Source organism: Varanus komodoensis, unplaced genomic scaffold (genome assembly GCF_004798865.1).
Source record: "Varanus komodoensis strain SLA01 unplaced genomic scaffold, ASM479886v1 scaffold1, whole genome shotgun sequence".
NCBI lineage: Eukaryota > Metazoa > Chordata > Lepidosauria > Squamata > Varanidae > Varanus > Varanus komodoensis.
Window position 1 is genome coordinate 84,669,160 of NW_025335268.1, and position 22,320 is coordinate 84,691,479.

Here is a 22,320-nt window from a genome sequence, read left to right on the forward strand (position 1 = left end):
GAACCAGGCCGTCTCTAGACTGTGGGTGCACTCCTCTTCCAGACGGATGACTTTTAGGGCAACTCTTCCCTCTTTGGAGCTATGCATTTTTTGTTTTTTCCTCTGGTAGTCAAAGAGGTAGAAGTCATGGGCAAACACAGAAGGGTTGCAGTTTATTGGCTGAAACTTCTCTAACATCCTGGTGAATCTGCAATGACAACAGCTCAATAAAGAGGTTGATTGTACTCCAAGCCTGTGCTGTGGGGCTGTCTGCAGATGCCTGTCTTGATTTTTAGATTTCTTTGGAAACATGGTCAGCCCCCAGTACTGATTTCCAAGAATGCCTTAGATCCCAGGCCTCATAGGAGTAGAGGCATCCGTAGCCAATAAAATTGGCAGGCAGTTTGTGTATCAGTTTTGGGAAGCAGGCAGTTGATATGGTGCAGCTGGTTGTCAACAAGCACATACTGTGGTATATTGTTGTTGCGTGTGCACAAATATGGGATTTAGCATTTGGGGTTCGGGACACTCATTGTGGCAGTAGTAGTAGCAATATATGCAATGCGTGTTTTTAAAGACCTTGTTGCTTTTTGCACGACTGGTCATATTCTACAAATGATGCCATGAAATATTACTTTTCTCCCTATATAATGTAAAATGCTTTCAAGGATTCAAAATAGGAACAAAATCTAGTTATACATTTAGGTCACAGTGGAAGGCAGATTATTTTTTTGCACCCTGGCCTGCTGTGTCTCACTTGATCCCCCATAATCTTCTTCAGTATCTTAATCAGAACTGGGTGTATAATTTGAATAGCTCAAGCAATAAATATGTAACCTCTGTCCTGGAGAGCTGTTCCTCTTGCTATCATCTTGTAGAAACAAAGCTTGAGCTCACGCTGCTGGTGCCACCAGGGAATCCTCTCCATAGTTCCCTTCATGTTTTAGAAGCATGATTGATATCTGGATGTGCACAGCCAAGCTTTCAAAAGAGCAGTAAGACTGGTTTCCCCCCTTGATGCTACTGTAGCAGTTACTGCAATCAAGTAGCTTGATAAATTTGCAAACAAAATGGGAAAAGAGGGAAACTGTCTCATACTGCTAAAAGTTTATCCTAAGTGCAGCTAAGTCAAGCCAAAGAACTGAATGGTTAAGCAAGACCTTCTGATCAAATCAGTTTCACTCCCAAGGGAAAAGTGAGACATTTTCTTAAGTGGTTTTCTTCCTTTTTATAAGGTCCTCAAAAAGGTCCTTCTTTTCAAAATGGGTTTTGGGAGGTCATAATTCACTTTTCAGAAACTGGAACATATTTATCACATGTTCTGATTAGGTCAGGCCACTTAAGGTGGTATTTTCTTTTTTGACTTGCAGCATCATCCCAGGACAGTAAACAATCTTTGGCTGAATCTACACCAGATATTTTGACTAGCACTGTAATGCCTGACTCACTGGCATGTCACATTAGGCTCATGATAAACCATCCTTTCTGTGCTCTTTCTGTCATTCTGATACACAAATAGATTGGTGCAATTTTCATTGGCTAAAACGTGCAATCATTGGCACATAACCGAGAAAAAGCCTCTTTTCTAGAAATCAGCATGTGTGCATCCTTGGAATGTAGCTGACACTGACCAGTCCAGAGAAAGCCAGTTGGCCCTTGAGAGATAACTGCAGCTCAAACAAAAGGCAACTCACACCTGCCCAGCCTCTTCCTCCTCTGCTATGTTATAACACCCCATCCTCCACCCCCCTTCAGAGCATCTTTGGTATGCAAAGATGTAACTTTTTACTTCTGTAACCTATCAGAAAGAGTTAAGTGTGTTACGAGTAACCCTTTAATGATGTATGTATAAAAGAGCCAACTGAGGACTACTCAAGTGAACCATCTGAAACAATTTGTTGATACTTGAAGTGGAATTGGAAGAGGCTGGTTATTCTGGAGAAAAATGCTTTTAAAAGAAAACCTTCCCCTGTTGTGTATTTTGGGCATATGCACACCAGAACGTGGACCTTTTGGTCAGCAATTATGTCTCAGATGCCTTCAGACCAGTTACATCAAGACTTTTTCGTATCTTGCATTTTCTCCATGGTGGATATGTCAGTGTGTGCTAAACATGTACAGCTTCTGGGGCCATGAGGTCTGATGGATGCTTTGGCAAAACAGCCACAACTCTGAGAAGGAGACTGTGTAGCTGATTTCCCACTTTCCTTTCCTCTGCATGGCTTCTGTCTCTTTCTAACTTGCTCAGTGAACTGGAGAGTTGTCAGGATCAGGGCCTGAGTGACCCTGCAAGTGCCTGCAGAACCAGGAACACCCTTCCAGGCTCTTGCAGGGAACACCTGGGAGCAATTATGCAGTGCAGCTGGAGGCCCTGGAGACCAGGCTAAAAGACTTCCTGACACTGTTGCTGCTCTTTATCAGAACAATGCAACTAGTCTCTAGGCTTCTTTTGTACTCTGGCCTGCTGCATCACCACACTTTGAATCTTGCTCCAGCTCTAGCCTGTTCCAGTTACTCCTGCCTTGCTCCTGTTTGACCCTGTATGCCCTAGTCTATTCTTGCATTGCTCCTGTATGTTATTGCTTGTTCCATTTTTTTCTCTGCACCAGCTGCCTCTTGTCTGGACCACCTTTCCACGACTGCTTCCCTGTTAACAACCCACTGGATTGTTTCTGGACTGTGCATGCTCTTTCACTCTCTCACATTTAATATTGGACTGCCTCCTACCTTGACTCTGATCCTGGACTGCTGACCACCCTGACAGCCCTCCTAAGCTGCAGGACTCAGCTTCACACTACCAAACCTAGTCCTGGTATTCCGCCTATCCCAGCCACTGCCCACATTCTGACCCTTACGAAAGTAACAGCAGGCCTCCTCCTCTCCTCTCCTCTCCTCTCCTCTCCTCTCCTCTCCTCTCCTCTCCTCTCCTCATTGAAAAAAAAAGTTTGGAATGTCCCAGTGCATCAAGGCACAACTCCTTGAAAGTAAGCCAACATGCATGTCTACTCAGAAATAAATGGGATTATTTTCCATGACCTTACTCAGCAGTAAGTCGCATTGCTTTAAGTGGTGCTTACCCTTGGGAAAGTTGGAGGGGGGAGGGGCTGCACTTGTTCTTGGCAATTGCTCTTGAATGCAGGGGAACAGGGGTGCTGATTCTGGTGGTGGTTTCCTGCAGGAGGATAAACAATGGCTTCCTACCCCTCTCTCCCTATCCATTGCTCCTTTCTGATTATTTGTTTTGATTCGGCAAGAGAAGCTGCCTATTTTTTCCTTTTTTTTTTTTTCTTTCAAAAACGATCTCTGTTCATTTCCCCTGCATATATCACCTTTCATTCTCTTCCTACTTTTCCTGTATTTGTGTGAGTGTCACAAGATAGGCTTCCAACACAGTAGAAACTGTACTGAATGTATTAGCATGTATTGCAACAGCAGTAAATAAGTTTTCCATAAATGCTTTAACGAAGCACCCCGATCAATAGAAGGGGCTCTGGTGTAGATTCATCCCTTGTAACTGGAGATGCTGGAGACTGAATCTAAGACTTCTGAATCTAGTATGTGTTTTCTGCAACCAAGTTATAACGTTTTTGGATGCTTCATTTGTCAGCATTGCAACCCACTCCCACTACTTGGTAGGCATGAGGAAGCCAAGATAATTCCTTTCCGCCATGAATGTTGTCAGCTTTAATTGTGTAGCAGTTGACTTAATCTAAGCCATACAAAATTTAAGAATGTGCTTAGTTTCCTTTAAAAGAAGAATGGTTATTGTCTTCAGAGACCTAAGCAAGTGTCCAAGCCAGGATAGGCAAGGATGAATCTTTCTTGATTTTCCTTAAGCCCTTACTTCTAACTGTTCTAAGAAATCCCTCCTTTCCATTGTCACATCCCATTTCAGAAAAGGAATCCAATCACAGAATGGTTCTATCACCCCACAGCCAATCAACACTGAGCACATTAGTTTCACATTAGGGCAAATGTGACATGCAATGAGTAAATAAGGGAGGGGGATTTATGTCAATTGCACCCTTGATAAGTGGAGGCCCTTGAACTTGGAGGCTTCTGGTCATCCAGTGAAGAGTGAGGGCACCAGCAGAACAATTTTTACTTCCTTGTCCGCCTGCCTTGTATTTGTTGGGTTTTTTAGTCCACCTAGCAAGGGTGTCAGAGGAAGGAGGCTGAGGAGACCTCAGGAGACCTGGATTTTCCAGTTTCCTTTCCCTCCTACCCACCAAAATATCCTCTTGCTCCACAGCCCTAACCTTGATGCAGTGCAGACAGACTGCACCCACCTCCCCAGAGCACGGCACAATGTGCCATCAGATCTCTCAACCCGATACTTTTAAAACAAATTCAGAAACTTCCTCTAATGCTGGCAGAAGAGGGTATTACTTTTCACAAGTACTAAGAGATAGGGGGAAATGCTCTTCATTCACCTGAAAGCCAAACCGTCTTCTCTTACTACAAGCACATGTACTTTCTTACACTTTCATTCACTGAAATTTAAAGCACAAACCTCTTGGAGCAGGAACTTGACTTTTTGTTGCTCAAAGAGTTTTGGGTAATGGATGGTATAGAACTCAAGCATATGCAATGAATATTCTGTAAATTGCCATGGCTGGTGATGGTGCTCTATAAACAATGTTCTTCACATGCAGATATGCCAGTATAGTAAAAGCTGCAGTTCTATGCACATGTACCTGAGAATAAGTATGTGATTCTGAGCAGGTATCTGTAGGATGATACTGATTTTTGCATAATTTTGCACAATTTGTAAAAGCACTTCACCAAAAACCTCTATTTGCTATCTCTGTATGTTTGCCACAAGAGGTCAGTGTATACTTGTCTGTTTTTAAAATATTGTCTGATGGCATCAACAAATGATACATTGTGGGTTGGGTGGATGTGATTGCAAACTCCCAATGTATAGCGTTGCATGTTTTTTGGAATACCATTGTGCATAGAGGTCTTTGCTGTGAGTCACTGCTTAAATGTGTATTTAATGCTGCCTGGTAAAATGGACAAGCTTAATAAAATACTACTTAGCTGTGGCAATCAGTTCATTCGCCCACTCATGCACATCTGGTGAGCACTGTATGGGCTTTTGGATATGGAGCCGGGCATAGGCACATCAACCAATTTCTGGAGAGGGAATGGGACAGAGAGAAAAGGAATGGGAGAGAAAGCGAGAGAGAGCAGTGGAATGGCAAATGTTAAGGTTCAGACACTCGTGATGATTGTCCGCATTGCCATGTCCTCAAGGGGATTCCAAAAGTGCAGGTTTCTCTGTTGATCTATATAAACCAGACAGTCTGGTTTTTGCCCCTAGTAGGAGGAGGGCTGCTATGAAGCCAAAAGGCTTCACTGTCTCCGATCCAGGCAAAGGTACCCTGACTGCAGCTCCATTTAGAGGGAACAGAGAATTCTGAGATGGAGCGGCAACTTGCCATAGTCTTTGCTAATAAGTGTCCTAATGCAGCATCCCTTTGAGCTACAGCTCTGTAACCACGGGCTATTGTATGGAGCAAGCCGGGTGCACTGAACAGGCCTTGCTGCTGAAGCTAATGCTGTCGATCTCCTGGGCATGTGACAGGCATGTGCGTGTGCAGGCCCAGGTGGTCAAGATTAGGTGAACCACGCCCTGGGGGGTGTGTGTGACATTTTCAGTCAGGATGTGTCCAGAAGCCTGCAGTTTCACGGAGAGGCCTAAAGAGAATTTCAAACAACAAATGACTAAAATAAGCTTTAGTGAAGATCTGCAAGGTAAAGTCACAATGACTATCAAGGACTAACTCAGGGCCAGCACTATGTCTGTAGTCGACACAGCCAGGTTTCTTCACTGTGCATGGGAGGGCATGGAAAGATAAGCCAATCCCTGGGGCCCCTTGGTTGTGGCAGGGCAACATCCCCTTGCCATTAATGAAGGTCCTCCACTGGTTGTGATAAATCCACTAGAACCTGGCATTCTCAGATGCATTTGTTTTGTTCCATGATCATCTCATGTCAGTAAGCTTTTGAATGTTTTTGAAGCATGTTCAGACTGGCCAAATCTATTTGGATAGAGAGAATACTGGGATAGAAGCCCCCTCCCCTATTTTTACAGCATTTGCTAGCCTCTATTATGAGAGGTGCTCTTGTCCTGAAGATGCAGCACTCAAAATATCCCACATATTTAATGTTTGTAGCAAGAAATTCAGGCTAGGCCAAAAAGAAATGCACTTATTTCCAGTTCTGCCTGTCGCATGCAGTGAATCTGTTGTACTCCATGATGCTGGGTGAATGCTGACCTCAGGACTTTGAGGCGAGGAACTTGCAAGGCACTTTGGTCTTTTTAGCAGCCTGCTGGAGAAGGCAGACTTGTGAATACTTAAAGAAGTAAGATGGGACCTGTAAGAGCTTGCAGGGTGAGTGGCAGCGCACTCTTGCAGACTCCCCGAGTGCCATAGAAGGCCCCATACAATGCATCTCATTCCTGCTCTGCTTTGTTATAGCATGAATCTTTGCTGTAGTTGACGTATGTTTGTGATGCTGCTTCTGCCTTCAGTCTTGCAATTTCTTCTTCCATGTGTTGACTCTTGCCTGCTCTTGCCTTTGCTTTTACCTCTGGTTCAGCCACAGTGTTTACCAGCGTCTTGACCTTTGCCTGCTCCTGAACTGCCTTCAACTCTGGTCCTATCATGTCTTGCCAGGGTCTTACCCTTGCATCAGCTTGGTTCTCCTTCTCCCTGCAATGCCCCTGTTCCCAGAGTTCTGTTAGTGGGCCCTGCTTCTCCCATCCCAGAGCTGATATCCTCAGTAGAGTTCTCTTCCCCGAGCCTCCTTTCTCACCACCATTGTTACCAGTGATTATGGGTTCTCTTCCTCCTTTTCAGTATTGCGATGACTTGCTTGCCTAAGAAGCTGAACCGGTGAGAAAGTAGGTCCTGGCATCTCCTGCTCCTTTTCACTACCACCACATTCTTCTTGATGGGCTCCTCAGCAAGTCTCAGATCCTGCTTCCTCTTGATGCTAACCCTGGACTGAGAGGAGATTGTCTTGAAGTGTAGCTGAGTGTCTATGGCATTGTCCTTTGAACTTGGGCTCTATCCTGCTTGAGGAAGGAGGTTCTTGGATGACATGTATAGACAGATCAGTGCTTAACATTTTAGCATTAATTTCTAAAGAAGCAAAGGAAGAAACACTGTGAGCCAGTGTTACGCAGTGGTTACGAGTGAGGGACTGGGACGCAGGAGATTTGGGTTCTAGATGCCACTCAGCCATGGATCCAACTGGGTGACTTTGGGCTAGTCACAGACTCTCAGCCCATCCCACCTCACAGGGTTGTTGATTTGGGGGTATGACTGAGAGCAGCAGGAGGTGAATGATGTAAGCCACCTTGAGTTCTTGAAAAGAAGGAAAGCAGGGTATAATAAATATCAATTGCAAATGGAGGTTACTGTGGCTTTCTTCCTCCCAAAGAATATGTACATACCCAAACTTACTCAGCACTTGGTGCCAGATAGTAGAGCTTAGTGAGTTTGATGATCCTTTTAAGAACTGCACAAACTTCTACAGATGCAACGCTCTAGGTTTTTGTATCCTGATAGACCGCTGCGCTTAACTGATTCCTGTTTCTTTTATCTGCATTCTTTTTAGGACAGAAAACGGAACTCACCAGGCCACAGTGCTATGTATTTGGACAACAAAGATGATGGTGCCATCTCCAGAAAAGTAGACATGGAGTTGGCACAGGCCTCTGCCCCACACCATGTGGATTTGCTCAGAGATGCAGTGGCAGAACCTATTTCCAGTAATTTCAGTGAGCTGAAGCTCTTAAAGGAGATGGTGGCTGCCCAGGGAGAAGCTCAAAGCCCATATCTAAATGGTGGACCGAAACCAGAGTGTTGCATAACACTGGGGAAAGATTGCAGCTCCTTCAACATGCAAGGGAGGTAAGAAAAACCAAGAGCAAACCAAATCTACTTCTTCTGAAATATACAGCTTTATTTTCTGGTTCAATGATCAATAAACATTTTATTTAATATCTTCTTGCAATATAACCAAAACCTTATTTAGGAAGCTACAATAGCCGGTTGCTGGGCAGAAGGCATTCTCTCAACATGTTTCAGAATGAATATGTAGTTTTATAGCAGCTCTGCATACCTACATTTTTTTTCTTTTTGATTACATTTTTCAACAACTTGTTTTCCTTATTTTATTTATTTATTTAAAAAGCGTCTAGAGAACACAGAAAAAATGCCTTGGTGCTGATAAAATGATCCATAAATTGCTGTACTACATGATCGGTCTATGTTCGGGGAACAAAGTCTGTAATTATGGTTGACTGTTCTGGACATAAAAGAGATGCAAAACAACAGTTATGATAGGAGGAACAACATTCACTCAGTGTTCACTTACTTGAGTTGCTGAACATGTGGCAGATAATCTAGTCTTCTCTGTTTTAGCATTTGAGGCTGCACTGAAGTGATGCGGTGCTGATCGTTCTTGCCCCTTTCTATCCTTAGCAAATCAGACCTGGGACATCATAGCCCAAGGCCTCCTGTTTGCTTTGCAAGGACACATCTGGATCAAGTCCTAAGTATGGGGTGTCACTGAAGCTCAAGGGGAAACCCCACAGAAGGGGCAGCCTTGGAGCTTTTCTTGGTGGGTCTTAGCTCATCGTGGCACTAAGGATGAAGACTTCTCCGTTGTATTGTCACCATTCCTTCGAAGGGATGGCACTACTTTTGCTGCAGGAGAAAGCTTCACCTTGGTGCTGTGAATTTCTTGTTATGGGCTAAGGAAGGGAGCACACGGTCCTCCAGAAGCTGTTACACTGCCACTCTCATTGCCACTCCTCACTGGCTATACAGGCTAGGTCTGATGGGAACTGTAGTCCAACACTCCTGGAAGCAGATGGTAGGAGTAAGCAGGGAAGTAAGCAGTGGGGTCTCTCAAGGATTTCTATAGGGTCAGTACCATCAATGTATTGCTTTATATGGCAGCACCTCTGGCTAGGAATTCCTACCGAAATGAGGTAAGAGTGACTCAATCCCTAATGCTGATTAGATGAGAAATGAAAGCATTCTTATTCCACTTTGCTTGCAAAGGTTTTTAATACATACTTGTATATTTAAAACTCTTCTGCTTTTATAATTGGACCCCACCAAGGTGTTAACAGCACCTTGGCTTTAGGTTCTTAGAATTTAGTTTTAATTTTCCTTCTTTTATAATGTCTGGTTTTCTTTGAAAGCTGTTATAGGGACCCTTGTCATGGCTAAAAGGTGATAAATACTTTTCAAAATAAAATATAAAAATAAAGCAAATGGTCTTGGATTGGTAGTGAGGTAGCTGAATTTATGGATGACACCAAATTAGCCAGGAAGATGAAAACCCAAGCAGACTGTGAAAAGCTCCAAGCAGATATTTCCAAACTGGGTGAACAGGGAGCATAACAAATGATGTTTTGTAGTACTAAGTGTAATGTTCAATGGTGTAAAAAGGTCATAATTTCACAAATGCATAGCTGGGTTATGAAAAGCTATTGATGAAACTTTGGTATATAAACTGGTCTGTTGCTGAAGCAAGTTTTATTGGGCTGAGGGCTGAATTGTTTAAGTAGTTTTAAGTTTACTTTGAGTTTGGCTTTACACCTGTTAGCCATCTTGAGTACCGTTAAAAAAAAGATTGGTGATAAGGTGATATTTGTCTCAAATGATAACACTAGAAAATAAATCTTGTGGTCATGTGAAAACATCATCTCAGTGTGTGGCAGCTGTGCAAGGGAGGAGAACAAAGTTCATATTACAAAAGAGTGAAAATAAAATTGTATTGTCTTGAAGTACATCTAGCAGCAGAGTCACAGCTGAGGACTGGCAAGAAGCTTGTAAATATCCTTGCTCCCTGTGCATCTTGTGCTTGTTTCTAGGAACTGGCAGACAGCAATAGCAGCAGCCCAGGTGAGGAAGCTGCTTCATCAGGAACTAGCATCTGGCAGTATTTATTTGATTTGTACCCCAGCTTTCTAGCAAGAAAAATGACATCCAGGACTAGCTCTGTGTAGGACCAAGTTTCCTTTTCTGAGAACTGCTCCAGTAGCCCCATGCTTCAGCAGCGGAAAGAGAACTGAATCACCATAAGAAGGGTGGGTTGGTAGGAAACATGTTTATAGCTTTGTCCTTCTGCAGTAACTCATCAGTTGTATTGTATTTCAATCATATTTGCCTGTATCCAGAATTATTCATACTTGAGTCCTACTGCTGTCAATGGGTCTGTCTAGACATGACTAGGTCTACCTAGGACTAACCAAACCAATGTAAGTTGCCCCAAGAACACTGCTTAGAGATGGGGTATGATGGGACTGAATTTAAAATACGCATGCTGTTGAGTCCATCTCAAAGAGACTAATGCAGAGTTGGGCAAAGATGCAGAAAAGGGCAACCTAAATGATCCAGGGATTGGCACACCTTTTTGCATGGAAGGATTAAAGCATGTGGGGCTTTTCAGTTTATGGGAAAGGCAACCAACCTTAACTGCTGCATCATTTGCATTGCCTTTTTCTGAATATAAAGTATATGCACAATGCACCAAAATGTATACAGAGGATATTTCTTCTGTCTGTAAAAGGGGATTATTCAATGAAATTGATTAGCAGATGGTTCTGGCAAAAGTTGGAGGGACTCTATCTCAAGTTGCATGAACAGACTGTATGCAAAGAGGCTCTGGTGCAATTCTTCTCATCTTTCTACTTTAGACTATGGAGAGTTGCTGCCAGGTAAGGAAGACAACAAACAAGATAGCCAAATAGCCCAACAGTGTTCCTAAAGTACATGCATACTCAATGCATGATTTACAAATCTGCATTGTCTGGAAGGCTGTAGAATTATTTGGAGGTCTAGCTCTGAGGTCCTTGCAGCTGGGGCTTCAAATGCCCAGCTGCTGACCACTCTCCTCACATGCAGCTTGGACAGACCCACCTAGCTGCCTGTATGAGGTCACAGACTTGGAGAGCGGAAAGGGGGCATGGTGGGGATACAGCATAAGCTATTGGCCCTGGCCTCGTCCCCTCCCTTTCTGCAGTGCTTCCTCGAAATGGCCTGAAATGGCCATCTAGATGGAATGCAGGCTGTGAGACACCATGGTGGTAAAGAATTACACCTTGCACTATGCACTGAAGACACATAAGCTTCCGAATTCAGAGGCTTATGTGCAGCTAGGGTGGAGGGGGTTGGATTGTGTCTTCACCGAATTTTCTGCCTCAGAGTGTAGCAACAACCACTGACTTGCACAGCCTTAAAAAGCAACCAGAACTCTTGTTTTGGGCCTGCTTGCCATGCAAGGTAGGCAAAGCCAAGAGCAAACAGAATTGGTTTCTTCAGATACGTTTTTCCCCCCTGATTCAATAATCAATAAATGTTTTATTTAATATCTTCCGGCAATGTAAGAGCAGGGAAAGAAGCAAAGAGTTAGGAAGCTGCAGCCAAATGCCCAGGGAGGCATGCTTTCTCAGAAGCTTTCAGAACATACCTTCATTTTTATGACTGCTCTGTGCACAGTTCTTTGAGCTATATTTTCCAACACCTGTTTTTCTGAATTGACTTTTTATTTAAACAAAATACTCGCATAGAACAGGAAATGCACCTTTCTACTGATAAAGAATACCTGAATTGCCAAAGTACACCAGCAGGTGACATTAAGGGAACAAACTCTATAATCTCTGCTGACTCCACTGGAAATAACATTGATGCATAATGCCACAATTTTGACAGTAGGAAAAATATCCACTCGTTCTGGCTCTGATCACTTAGGCCGATGAGCATCTGTGGGAAATCTGTTTAGTGCCTTTCACTCTTATTGGAGACAACCGAGCAGGATTTGATCCGGACCCTGAGTACCATTTTTCTGTAATATTTTATTGTCAGCAGCACACAAATATTCTCATGTTCTGAACTTCTATCCAGCAAATTGGTGTGAACTACTAAGTAGCATTTCTGAACACTCTCCTCATTTGATCTCTAGTTTATTCTATATACTTCTGCTCGTATATTTGCATTTTTTCAACATTCCATTTTAAAAATCTCTGAGCTCACACAGCTTGCTGTAAGAGAGCTGGAACATAATGATCTCAAGTCAGTCTGCAAAAACCATGTATCTTCTTGGTAGTTATTTGGGACAAATTCTGAGGATATATAAGAGGATAAAATATCTATTACATTCATTCATCAGTTTGCTGAGCTTACTATTTGTGTGTGTGTAGCTAAAATATATTATCACAATGGTTTATTAATATGAAGTGTGAATATTTATTTTCAGGCTAAGCATTCTCCCTAAAGGCAAGAATAGCATTTTAATCAATTCAGTTATTTCTTTAGTAAAAAGGAATATCTCTGGAATCTCTCAGATTTGCATGTGTTAAATTTGCTCAAAATTATGTAAACAATTACACTGCATGAATTGCAACCATGACATTATAAAACACAAATGTTCTATCATTTCTTGGAGTATCTATACCTATCAACAGTTTCAGGTTAATTCTCCTTTCTTTGGACTTTACTTAATGGTTTCTGTCTAGAACAGACAGATTTCTTTTACTTCCTGTGTAGTCCTCAAACTGCTCTAGAAGTCTGGGAGCTCCTCTGGAACACATTTATGGGGTACAGAAGGGAGGAGAATAGAGCTAAATCTCATTGCATGAGCAGACACTGAGTCATACCTGTGTGGGCAACCCTACCTATTTTCACCAGGACTTAATTTACATGTCTTTGGAAAGAGGATCAAGCCAGGAAGATTCTAGAATTGTCCAAAGTGGAAATTCTAATGTAAGTGGAAAAGACCAACATTTAGAACATGTCAACAAACAGGCCCAGTGATATAAAACAAAATTTGGAAAGCTCAGTCCATGTTCTTGAGTTGGAAATTGGATCCTTTTCTAGGATATTTATGGTGAGGAGGATGCCTGCCCAACATTTACAAAATAGAGCACTAAGGTTTTTAAAGGTATTTCTAGGTATAGGTACCTATGCACACCACATATAAACAGTCTGTGGTTTAATATTAATGTTCAGTGTATTTATGTTATAGCACAAGCCTGGTTTTATAGACACCTGTCTATCTATAGATTGTGAGATTTCATTAATCAACTTATTCACATTTAGTGTGATCATTTATTCCCGAATGAGTTCTAAGGTCTGGGCACAGTTAATATTGCCAGTGTGCTAATCTGTTATGAGATACAGTATCTTCAATCAGCATCAATTCAGTTAATTGAATATGTAGATAAATCAATGAAAGTACTCATCAACCGCAGAAAAGCTGGAACAGATGACTGGAGTTTCAAGATAAACAATAAAAGATAATTTCATCATCTAAGTCAGCACTTCCCAAGTGAAGAGGCAGGACGAATTGACAAGCTCTTCAACAAATGCAGAATATGGTTCTGCTGGCTTGACCTAATTAGTGTGTGGAGGGATGGAACCGACAAGTACATACAAGAAGAGAATAAAACTCTGTGGGACTATGTTGTGACTGGGTGCACTTGCCCAAGATGACCAATAAAAATATTTTTTAGAGTTATGACATGATCTGTGAAAATTTCGAGGTTTTCACCATCTGCCTGTTTAGGACATAAAGCTGTCATTAAAAAAAAAAAAAAAAGGATGTATGTACTGGCTTGAGCTGCTGCAAATCAAGTCAATGCCAACAGAGTAAGAACATCCACAGGGCCAAGATGGAGTTTTCATACAAGCATATGGCAGACAACTCTTGCCTCTAACATCTCACTGCTACCTCTGAGCATCTGCTGCCTGAGGCCACTGCCTCAGGTCACTGAATGGCAGAGTCAGCCCTGACTTGCACCCAGGGAATCTATTGTGCCATGTTTGTGAGCTTCCTAGGGATTGACAGGGATAAAAGCTCATATAAATAACTCCGCATGGTAATTTTTATGCATGCATGTTAGTAATGCATCCACTGAGGCATTTTCCCACTCAGTAATTTTTATATGCAAGGTGAGCTATTATGCTTTTCTCTTGTGTAGGATGAGTTCTATAGTAGATATATCCACAGAAGAATATAAAAGCCTGACTGAAATATCTTTTATATATTCTTAGGATGATTACCTCAGTCACCAATGTTGATTTATGTAATGGACTTTTTCCTATTTTTTTAAAATACACCCCTCTCCCCAGGCAAGCTCAGATAGATTCAGAGCTTAATCTTTCTAGGAGCAACTTTACCCCTTTCAGTCATGCTACTGACATGTGAGCACCAATCCTCTTTAGGGTTTTATTGACAGCTGTTTCATCTTGTAAACCTCTTAGCGTGAAAACCATGAACCTGATTTTAATGAATATGTCTGATAAAAAGGAATAGTAAAGCCAAGGTGGAACACACAGTAGGATAAGAGGAGAGAGGAATGAACAAAACAGGTCTGTCTTCGGTTGCTCTGCTATCAATTTTATAGGAAAAGATGATTCTGTGCTGCAGAGTATTTGCCGATCAGAAATAATACACTCCATTTTTAAATACCAGATTTAGAAATTGGTTGGGAATTTTGCCTCAGGATATAGAATGGCTGGATTTGCTTCACTTTCCTAGAGAGAATGTGGAAACATGTGTTCTTTGAAAGCATGTCTCTTTTCCTCAGAAGAGCTGGCCTAATTAAAAAAGAAGATAACGTCCCCACTTTTTATGCCTCTTTTTCTGGAATCAACATAGCACCAAGCATTGGAAAGAAAAAGACCCTTCCTATTTCTACATTTTAGAAGTGTTTTTGGCTTATGGTCATTACATGTATTGAGAATGGCAATGTCACTAGTCCAACCTGCTGGGCAAAAGTATAGGGGAAAATTATTTTAAATGGTGAATCCTGAAAACAAGCTTTTAAGGAGCTTCTGCTTTTACCACAGGTCGAATACAATATGAATCCAGAAGCGTGCTATTACAAATCTGTTCATAGTTGTATAACAGTATTAAAGAGGATTATAGAGCCAGAAATATTTCTTCTAGCCTGTTTCATTAGAAAAACAGAATTTCACAGAGTCCTGATAGCAAGAAATAAGGCCAATTTGAACATATTTTGTGCACTTAATCTATGGACAATACTTTCTCCCCCTCAACATTATGTTGCATTAACCTGAAACAGACAGCTAAGCCTAGGTGTTTTTTTTTTTTTTTTGGTGTCTGTGTGTGACATTTTAAATGTTTGTGGTCCCAGCTTGAAGTTCAAGGGAAGCTCTGGATAGAGCTTAACTGAGCCCTGGAGAATGAGTTGATAAAAGAACACCTGAGAGTGTGGCAAGATGATTTTCTTCTTACTTGGGTTGCCATCATAAGCAATTCCCATCCACCTTGAATTTGGATGTAAGGACTTCCAGGATATCTTGAATTTTAGACTTGGAGGGGAGTATACTGTTAGGAATATTTCTAATAGGAATATTTTTACCAGTTTTAAATTATGTAGCTACTTTAATGTTTTATTTTCTAAAATGTTGTTTTAAGGATTGGGTAAGATTTTCTTGCTTTTAGTTGATGTACACAGCTTGGGCATGTCCCATTCCTGTTTCCTGCTGCTGGCATGAGACCAACAGAGAGACTGGGAGTCGGGGGCAGAGGTTGGCTTGGAAATCCAGCGATGGGATGTAATGGCTGGAGCAGCACGGGATCTTTTAGAAAGACACTTTGGCTGAAGGACTTGGCCGTTGGGCTTCTGAGCTCATGTAAGTGCCAACCTGCTGTTCTCTCCTTTGTTATTCTTATACTGTAGGCTGACTCTTACTTCATAAATTGAGATTATTGTGATATCGTGTATGACCCTTCTCTCTCTCCTGGAGGAATATTCAAAGAATGCTTGGACCACAAATCATTCCAGGTGGATCTTAGCATCATTAATATGTCATGTCTATTTGGTGTGTGAATGCAGAGAGTTGATTTGTTGACTGGTAGGAGAATTTGGGACCAGAGTGTTTTAAACTGCAGACATTTCAGAGTTGGCACATCTTTTGACACTGAAAGCCTGTTTTGCCAGCTCTTCAGTTGTTCTTTAAATAAACTCCAAATACTGAACACAAAGATCATACAGAGTCAGTTTGCTGCTTAATCTCCTTTCTATCTGGCTTCTTTAGCTTCTTAACAGCACTTCCAATAATTAGATTTGTGTCACAGATCCTGGAGATGTGACATTAGAGCAATGACCTGGAATTTAGATCAATATGGTATGCCTCTTCAAAAGGAGCCGATACCTTCATCGACACCGCATTACTCAAGAAGTAATGCACCTCTCAAACCATCTTTGTTTTTGGCTTAACTCTTCTCAGTAATAACTTTATTACATATATGAAAGTTCAGCATCTAATTGATACTCATCCAACATGGCATCTTTCGCAAATTTGGCGTGATAATCAACATAATGTCTACACAAAATGTGACCAAGCAAGCCATCCACCAGACACATACCATGCCTGCCAGGGATTTCCAGCCCGGTGCAAGACACGAGTGGTTTGGCTTTGTGGATAAGAAGTTATATAGGCCTTCTCTATATCCAGCCATTCAGAATGGCCCCACCTTTTGGAGAGGTGTAGCACCTGAACCTGGAAATCTAGGCTTGGTTTCAAAGTATAGGGTTTGCTTGGCATAAGGGCAGAAGGCTTTAGCTGCCTTCTTATGTCAATAAAAGAACAGAACCTTAGTTATTTTTTTCCTGGCCACCTCTGCTAGTCTTGCCACAGGGGAGATTCCCAAGAGAGATGGATCAAAGGAATATGTACTCTCACTGCTGCTGCATTCCTTCCCTTGACCATACTCCTTATCAGCCCTCATGCCTGAAGTAGTCACAAGTCTTTTTTTGCAGGAACGTGCTATCACTTTGGCACCTTCAAATGGGGAAAAGACCTTGGCAGGCCAGGCAGAGATACTCATTATTTAGTTCATTATGTATTATTATCAACACCTGCATAAGTAATCAGTATACTCCCACATAATGTAGAATGTTGAGTGCCTGCACTATGCTTTGATTCTTGTAACCTGTATAAGTACGCCATTTTCTTTGTGCTGTGATTTGGACATTTCCAGGTAACCCCTGCTGCGCATCTGTTCCAGCTCATTGGGGTTCTCTTGAATGCTATCCATGCTGTGTGCTCATTGTTAGCTGCTAAAGCCTTTGAAACCTAGCTAGTGTTGTGAGGCTGGCACTCCTTCCTAATGAAAGCAATCACTCCAGCAGATACTACAAACATCTTTATTCCTAACAGAATAGAAGCAGCATAGAAATTTGACCTCTTGCTCTGATGAACTTCACCCCACACTTTGCTTACGAACCCTCTGTGGTCACACCCCCAGAGGCGGGGCACTGTGAATTCTCTCTCGCCATCGTTCAGCTAATCGTGATTCCATCTGTCCCAGTCTGCATGTGTGCCTGCGAGAACGAGCATCCTCAAATTCCACTTGCTCCTTATCAGTTTTGTTCTCACACTCTATATCAGATTTTGTTCCAGTGTTTGCTCCCAAAGTGCCCTGTTCCTGCACCTCTGCCTTGTCTCCTTTCAGCAAAACACCGTCTGATGCTATCCTAGTCACAACATCTGTGAGAGTTGGGTGGGAATGAGCTAGAAATAAATCCTCATTGATCTGGTTGTCATGAGAATTTTCATTCCCTTGTGCACATGTTAGAGACTCTTCTAGTGTGTGCACATGACAGCTAGTGTCTGGTGTGTTGCAGAACAATAAACTGTTTTGATCATTGGTCAACTATTTGCCCAAGTCTGAGTTGATTGTCACCAGGACGTAATGTTGTTTTGATCATCATCAAGATGTTAAATTGGATCAGTGCCTAGTTAATGAGACTGCTGGGTGGTGTCACTGAACAACACCCAGCTTTTACCTAGAGGCGGCATATCATTTCTTGGGATTCCAAAGACCTGCTTCATCCACAGCTGGAGCTTGGGGTGAGACAAGAAGTGATCATCCCAGGCACCTCTTGGCTGTACCTCTTGAATTTTTGGCTATTCTCTTCTGTTGGAAGATAGAGCAGCATATGCTATACATCTCTACCTTTGGTCCCCTAAAATGGACTGGTATCTCAGGTGTGATGGAAGACCCAATGCCATAGCAGGCTTTGAACTAAGTTTCTGCTGACGGCCCAGCTGGCTCCCATGCATGCGACAGAGACAGGGTAGCATCATCATCATGCGCAGCAAGATGTCTTGGGTACATTTCTTTTATAGAGCCAAGTGTTTAACAGATATGCATCTGTTAGTGTTGAACCAGGTCTAGATTGGGTAACTGTTTGGTCAGCCTTGAGCTGAAATTTGGCTCTGAGATAGTGACCAAAGTGACAAGTGTTATGGCCACAACAAAATAATTGGTTATAGGTGTTGGTTATGACCTATAAAGCCCTAAATGGCTTGGGACCTGGATATCTAAAGGAACGCTTGCACCCATATATGCCCTCCCGCCCCTCGAGATCAGCAGCAGATGCCCTCCTCCGGGAACCCTCTGTGAATGATATTAGGAGGGTGAGTACCCGGAGGAGGGCCTTCTCTGCGGTGGCGCCCCACCTATGGAAAGCGCTCCCCAGAGAGGTCCGCCTGGCGCCATCGTTATTTGTTTTTCGGCGCCAGGCGAAGACCTTTTTATTTAAAACTTATTTTAATTGCTAAATTATTGTATTTATTAGGATTTTAAATTAGCCGAGAATGCACTGGGGGGGGGTTAAATGTTTGTTTGTTTGTTTATTTTTTAATATATATTTTTTGTGAGCCACCCCGAGGCTTTGTTGTGATGGGGGCAGCATAGAAATGTTTAAATAAATAAATAATAAATAATAAATAAATAATCTAAATTAGCTTTAGGTATGCCATGAAGCTACCCATAGCAGGTCAATTTTATCCTTCAAGTGTATAGCCTTCATTTTGAATATACATGACAGAAAAAATTATCAGTAATTGTTGTTTCTTACCATGTGTTTCAGTTATTTGTAAAATGGTTACAAACATTTGACAAGTTTGTTGTTTAGGGCTATAACATATAGCCAGCATATATCCATCTAATTTCTATATATCTATAGGACACAAAAGAACGGGCTTAAGTTACAGGAAGGCAGATTTTGGTTGAACCTCAGGAAAAAATTCCTAGCGGACACAATCAAAGAATGGAAACAGTTGCCGTAGGAGGTGATGGGTTCTCCATTGCTGGACGTATTCAAGCATAGGCTGAATAGCCATCTGTCAGGGATGCCTTAAACTGGATTCTAGCACTGAGCAGGGATTTGGACTAAATAGCTGCTTCTAAACCACCTAAATGCCTTCTTCCAGCTCTACAATTCTATGGCCTTGAATGGCCTCTTCCAACTTTATAATTGTATGATATACCACCTCTGTGCCAGGACATTGTGTGCTATGTACTATAGTCACTCAGCCCAGAAAAAAATAGGAAAACAACCTTCTCTGAAAAACTCAACAGTGTTAAAATGGCAGATGAACTCACAGTGTCTTATGTCTGGACATAATGAGCTGGAGAAGCAATGTAGCCTGTGACTCTCGGACACAGAGGGACCAATCTGTGTGGACAGATGTGGGTATGAGTCATTTATGTGATGTTGCAAAGCCCCAACATTGGTGGAAGACAGCCATGATGCATCTCAACCAACCGAGTTCTGAAGCAAAATCTATGAAAACTCACAGATGCCTAGATCCACAGAGATCCACAGAGGGTTGCCCACTTGGTTAACATGGCAGTTCCATCAGAGAAACAAAAGCCCACATGGTTTTGGGCTCCAGCTGCAGGTGACCCAGAAATGTCATCCCACACAAAGTTTCAGTCCCCACAGAAGGCAGAATGCTCAATCTTGACACACAGGAGAAAGGCCTGGTCTTCCTGTCAGACACTCATGAAGTTATGACGTACATGGCTCTGTGGTGCAGCGCTATTGTGTGCCTTCAGTCAGTGTTCTGGATCGAATTCCAGCACATTCTGCATAGTTCTCTCAAAATAGGATGGCATGTAGAAGTCTATCAGACTTGTTCTTTCCGGTTTCCAGTTCAGTCTCACTGTCCTTGAATCCAATAGAATGCTTCATGCATAGTCAGTGTGTTTTCTGACCAGATGAATGTTCTTTTCTCCCCATTCCTCTAAACAATGGCTCTAGCACATTTGAATTCAGCAAAACGTTTCTGGATCCATCTCTTAGAGGACAAAGGTTGTGAATATGATAAATGTTCTGTCCAAATCCTTGAACTAGTTTGTTGAAGTAGCATTTTGAAAGGGAATAATTTAAAGCAGAGGAATTGTGGCTGGGCTGCGTTAATATTTGAGTTCTTTATGCTTGTTCAGTTTTTCAGTTCTGGTACCCAATATTCAAAGAATGTTTCATTAATTTGTAATGTTCAGAATTATCAGCTCATGGCAGGTGCATTTGTATCTTCAGGACTTCAGTACATTTATTGGGTATGAGAAAGATGGCTGCTTTGGGCACACATTCTCAAGGTCTTCTGGCTGGTCTCCAGGAGGAGAATCAGAGATGGAGGAAGAGACACCAGCCTGGGGGAGCTTAGAATGTGGACCATTTCCAGGCATTGAAATGAGTGAAGCAGAGACACCTGTGTCACGGGCGGGTGGGCAGGCTCTCTCTGGGTATGATCAAGATGTACAGTTGGCAGGAGCAGCCTTGGAGCAGGGGAGTTTCTCAGACACAGTTGAGGCAGGCACAGGCCTTGACCCCAAGACACGTTACCAGCGGAGAAGGTGGCCCAATGCAGAGAGGAGGAATGCTTGTTTTCAGAAACTTTCCTTCCCAAAGGGGTGGGGCCCAGGCATGCTCATAAGGAAAGTTCCTGGAGGTGACTACTAGATTGGTTTCAATGAACTACTCTGAGCATCTATTATTTTGGGTTTGGATCTGTTTGCTAGATATCAGGGTTTTACTAAAAAACAAAGGGGATTGTGCAACCTGAAATCGGAGTATTCCTGATCTAGGTGCCAAGTACTGCATATGTGTTCATCTAATCAGTTTGTTGCAAAAGTTCATGATCAATAGCAAGTTTGAGAAAGAAGGCTAGTAGGTTAGTTTTATATTGGATAGCAGGTATCAAATGGTTAATGCTACAATTGTCTTTATGCAAAACTGATCATCACAATGATTAGCAACTTTCTTAGCTGCATTGCAAATGTGCTCAGAATATATAATGCAATAAAAGCAATAAAGCCTTGACAATAATTACGGTTATGCTCAGACAGGTTATACATTCTCCTTTTTGCATGGCAGATTTTCCCCACTATACTGCAGAGGTTGTACAGTTAATGAATGGAAAACTCTTATTTTATCTTTTCATTACTCTTGATTAGTTGTTCATGCTTCATTTTTTGCAAGGGCACTTGCTTTGCAAGTTATCTGTTGAATATGCAATGCCATGTGTCCCAATCAACACTTGTTGCATTTATGACTTTATTCCTATGTTTCCTTTTTGTCCCCTATTGCCTGCATATTAAACTTTACATATTCTGAGCCTGATCCAGTGTGTCTGTTTTAACCTATAAAGCCTTACATGACTTGGGAATTCAATGCCTTTCTGGAATCTACTCAAACACTATGATCAACATCTGAGGTCTTTCTGAGGAGAGGTGTCCTCAGTGGTGCCTCCCCCGAAATTATAGAAACAACCACCACTGATATCTCTCTCGTGCCAATGCTGCCATCTTTTAGGTACCAGGTTAAGATGCTCCTCTACTTTCAGACATTTTTATGATATAAATGCATATGATGGGTACATTTATATCAGCTGTTTTTGTTAACACATTTGGTATTTTTATTGAGATTACTTCTGACTGTCTAAATTGTTTTAAATCTTCTATACTAAAAATTTATGTTGTATTTTATTATCTATATTTGTGTTGTGTAATGTTCTGAATAATGCTGTGAACAGATCAGAGCTTCAACTATAGCTCAGTATAGAAATAAATTTTCTCCCCAGCCACATACTTCCTGTTATCTGAAATGGCTGAATAATGCAGAAGGACTCCAGAAAGTGAAAGGCTTCATGAACTTTACTAAGTCAAAAAAATTGTAAAATAAGACTGCTGTAAATAATGATTTACAGGCAATATCACCTGCTGAAGCAGAAGAGCAAATCAGGCTAAGCTTCTAACAGAATGAAACCTTCAGTACTAGAGAAGATATTGAACATACTAGTCTTAAACATTCTTAAAAGTGAAATTGATTTGGCTCTACCTGAATGCTAGGCAACATAAATACTTGTTTTTGTATTTATCTATTACATTTCTAATCTACCCAATGACTCTTGTTTTCTGAGCAAATTACAAACAATCAAAAAAACTAAAATGCCACAGAACTGCTAAAAATGTAAAACTCAACAC

General features: G+C 41.8%; 1 protein-coding gene across 1 annotated transcript in view; it reads left to right on the top strand.

Annotated features, from left to right (window-relative positions):
* Positions 1-7,644: 7,644 nt before the first annotated feature.
* Positions 7,645-22,320, top strand: part of OCA2 (OCA2 melanosomal transmembrane protein) — a 181,797-nt gene continuing 167,121 nt past the window's right edge. Inside the window, exon 1 of the mRNA XM_044449808.1 lies at positions 7,645-7,907. Within this exon, the coding sequence (XP_044305743.1) occupies positions 7,645-7,907 (263 nt within the window). The remainder of the gene's footprint in view (positions 7,908-22,320) is intronic.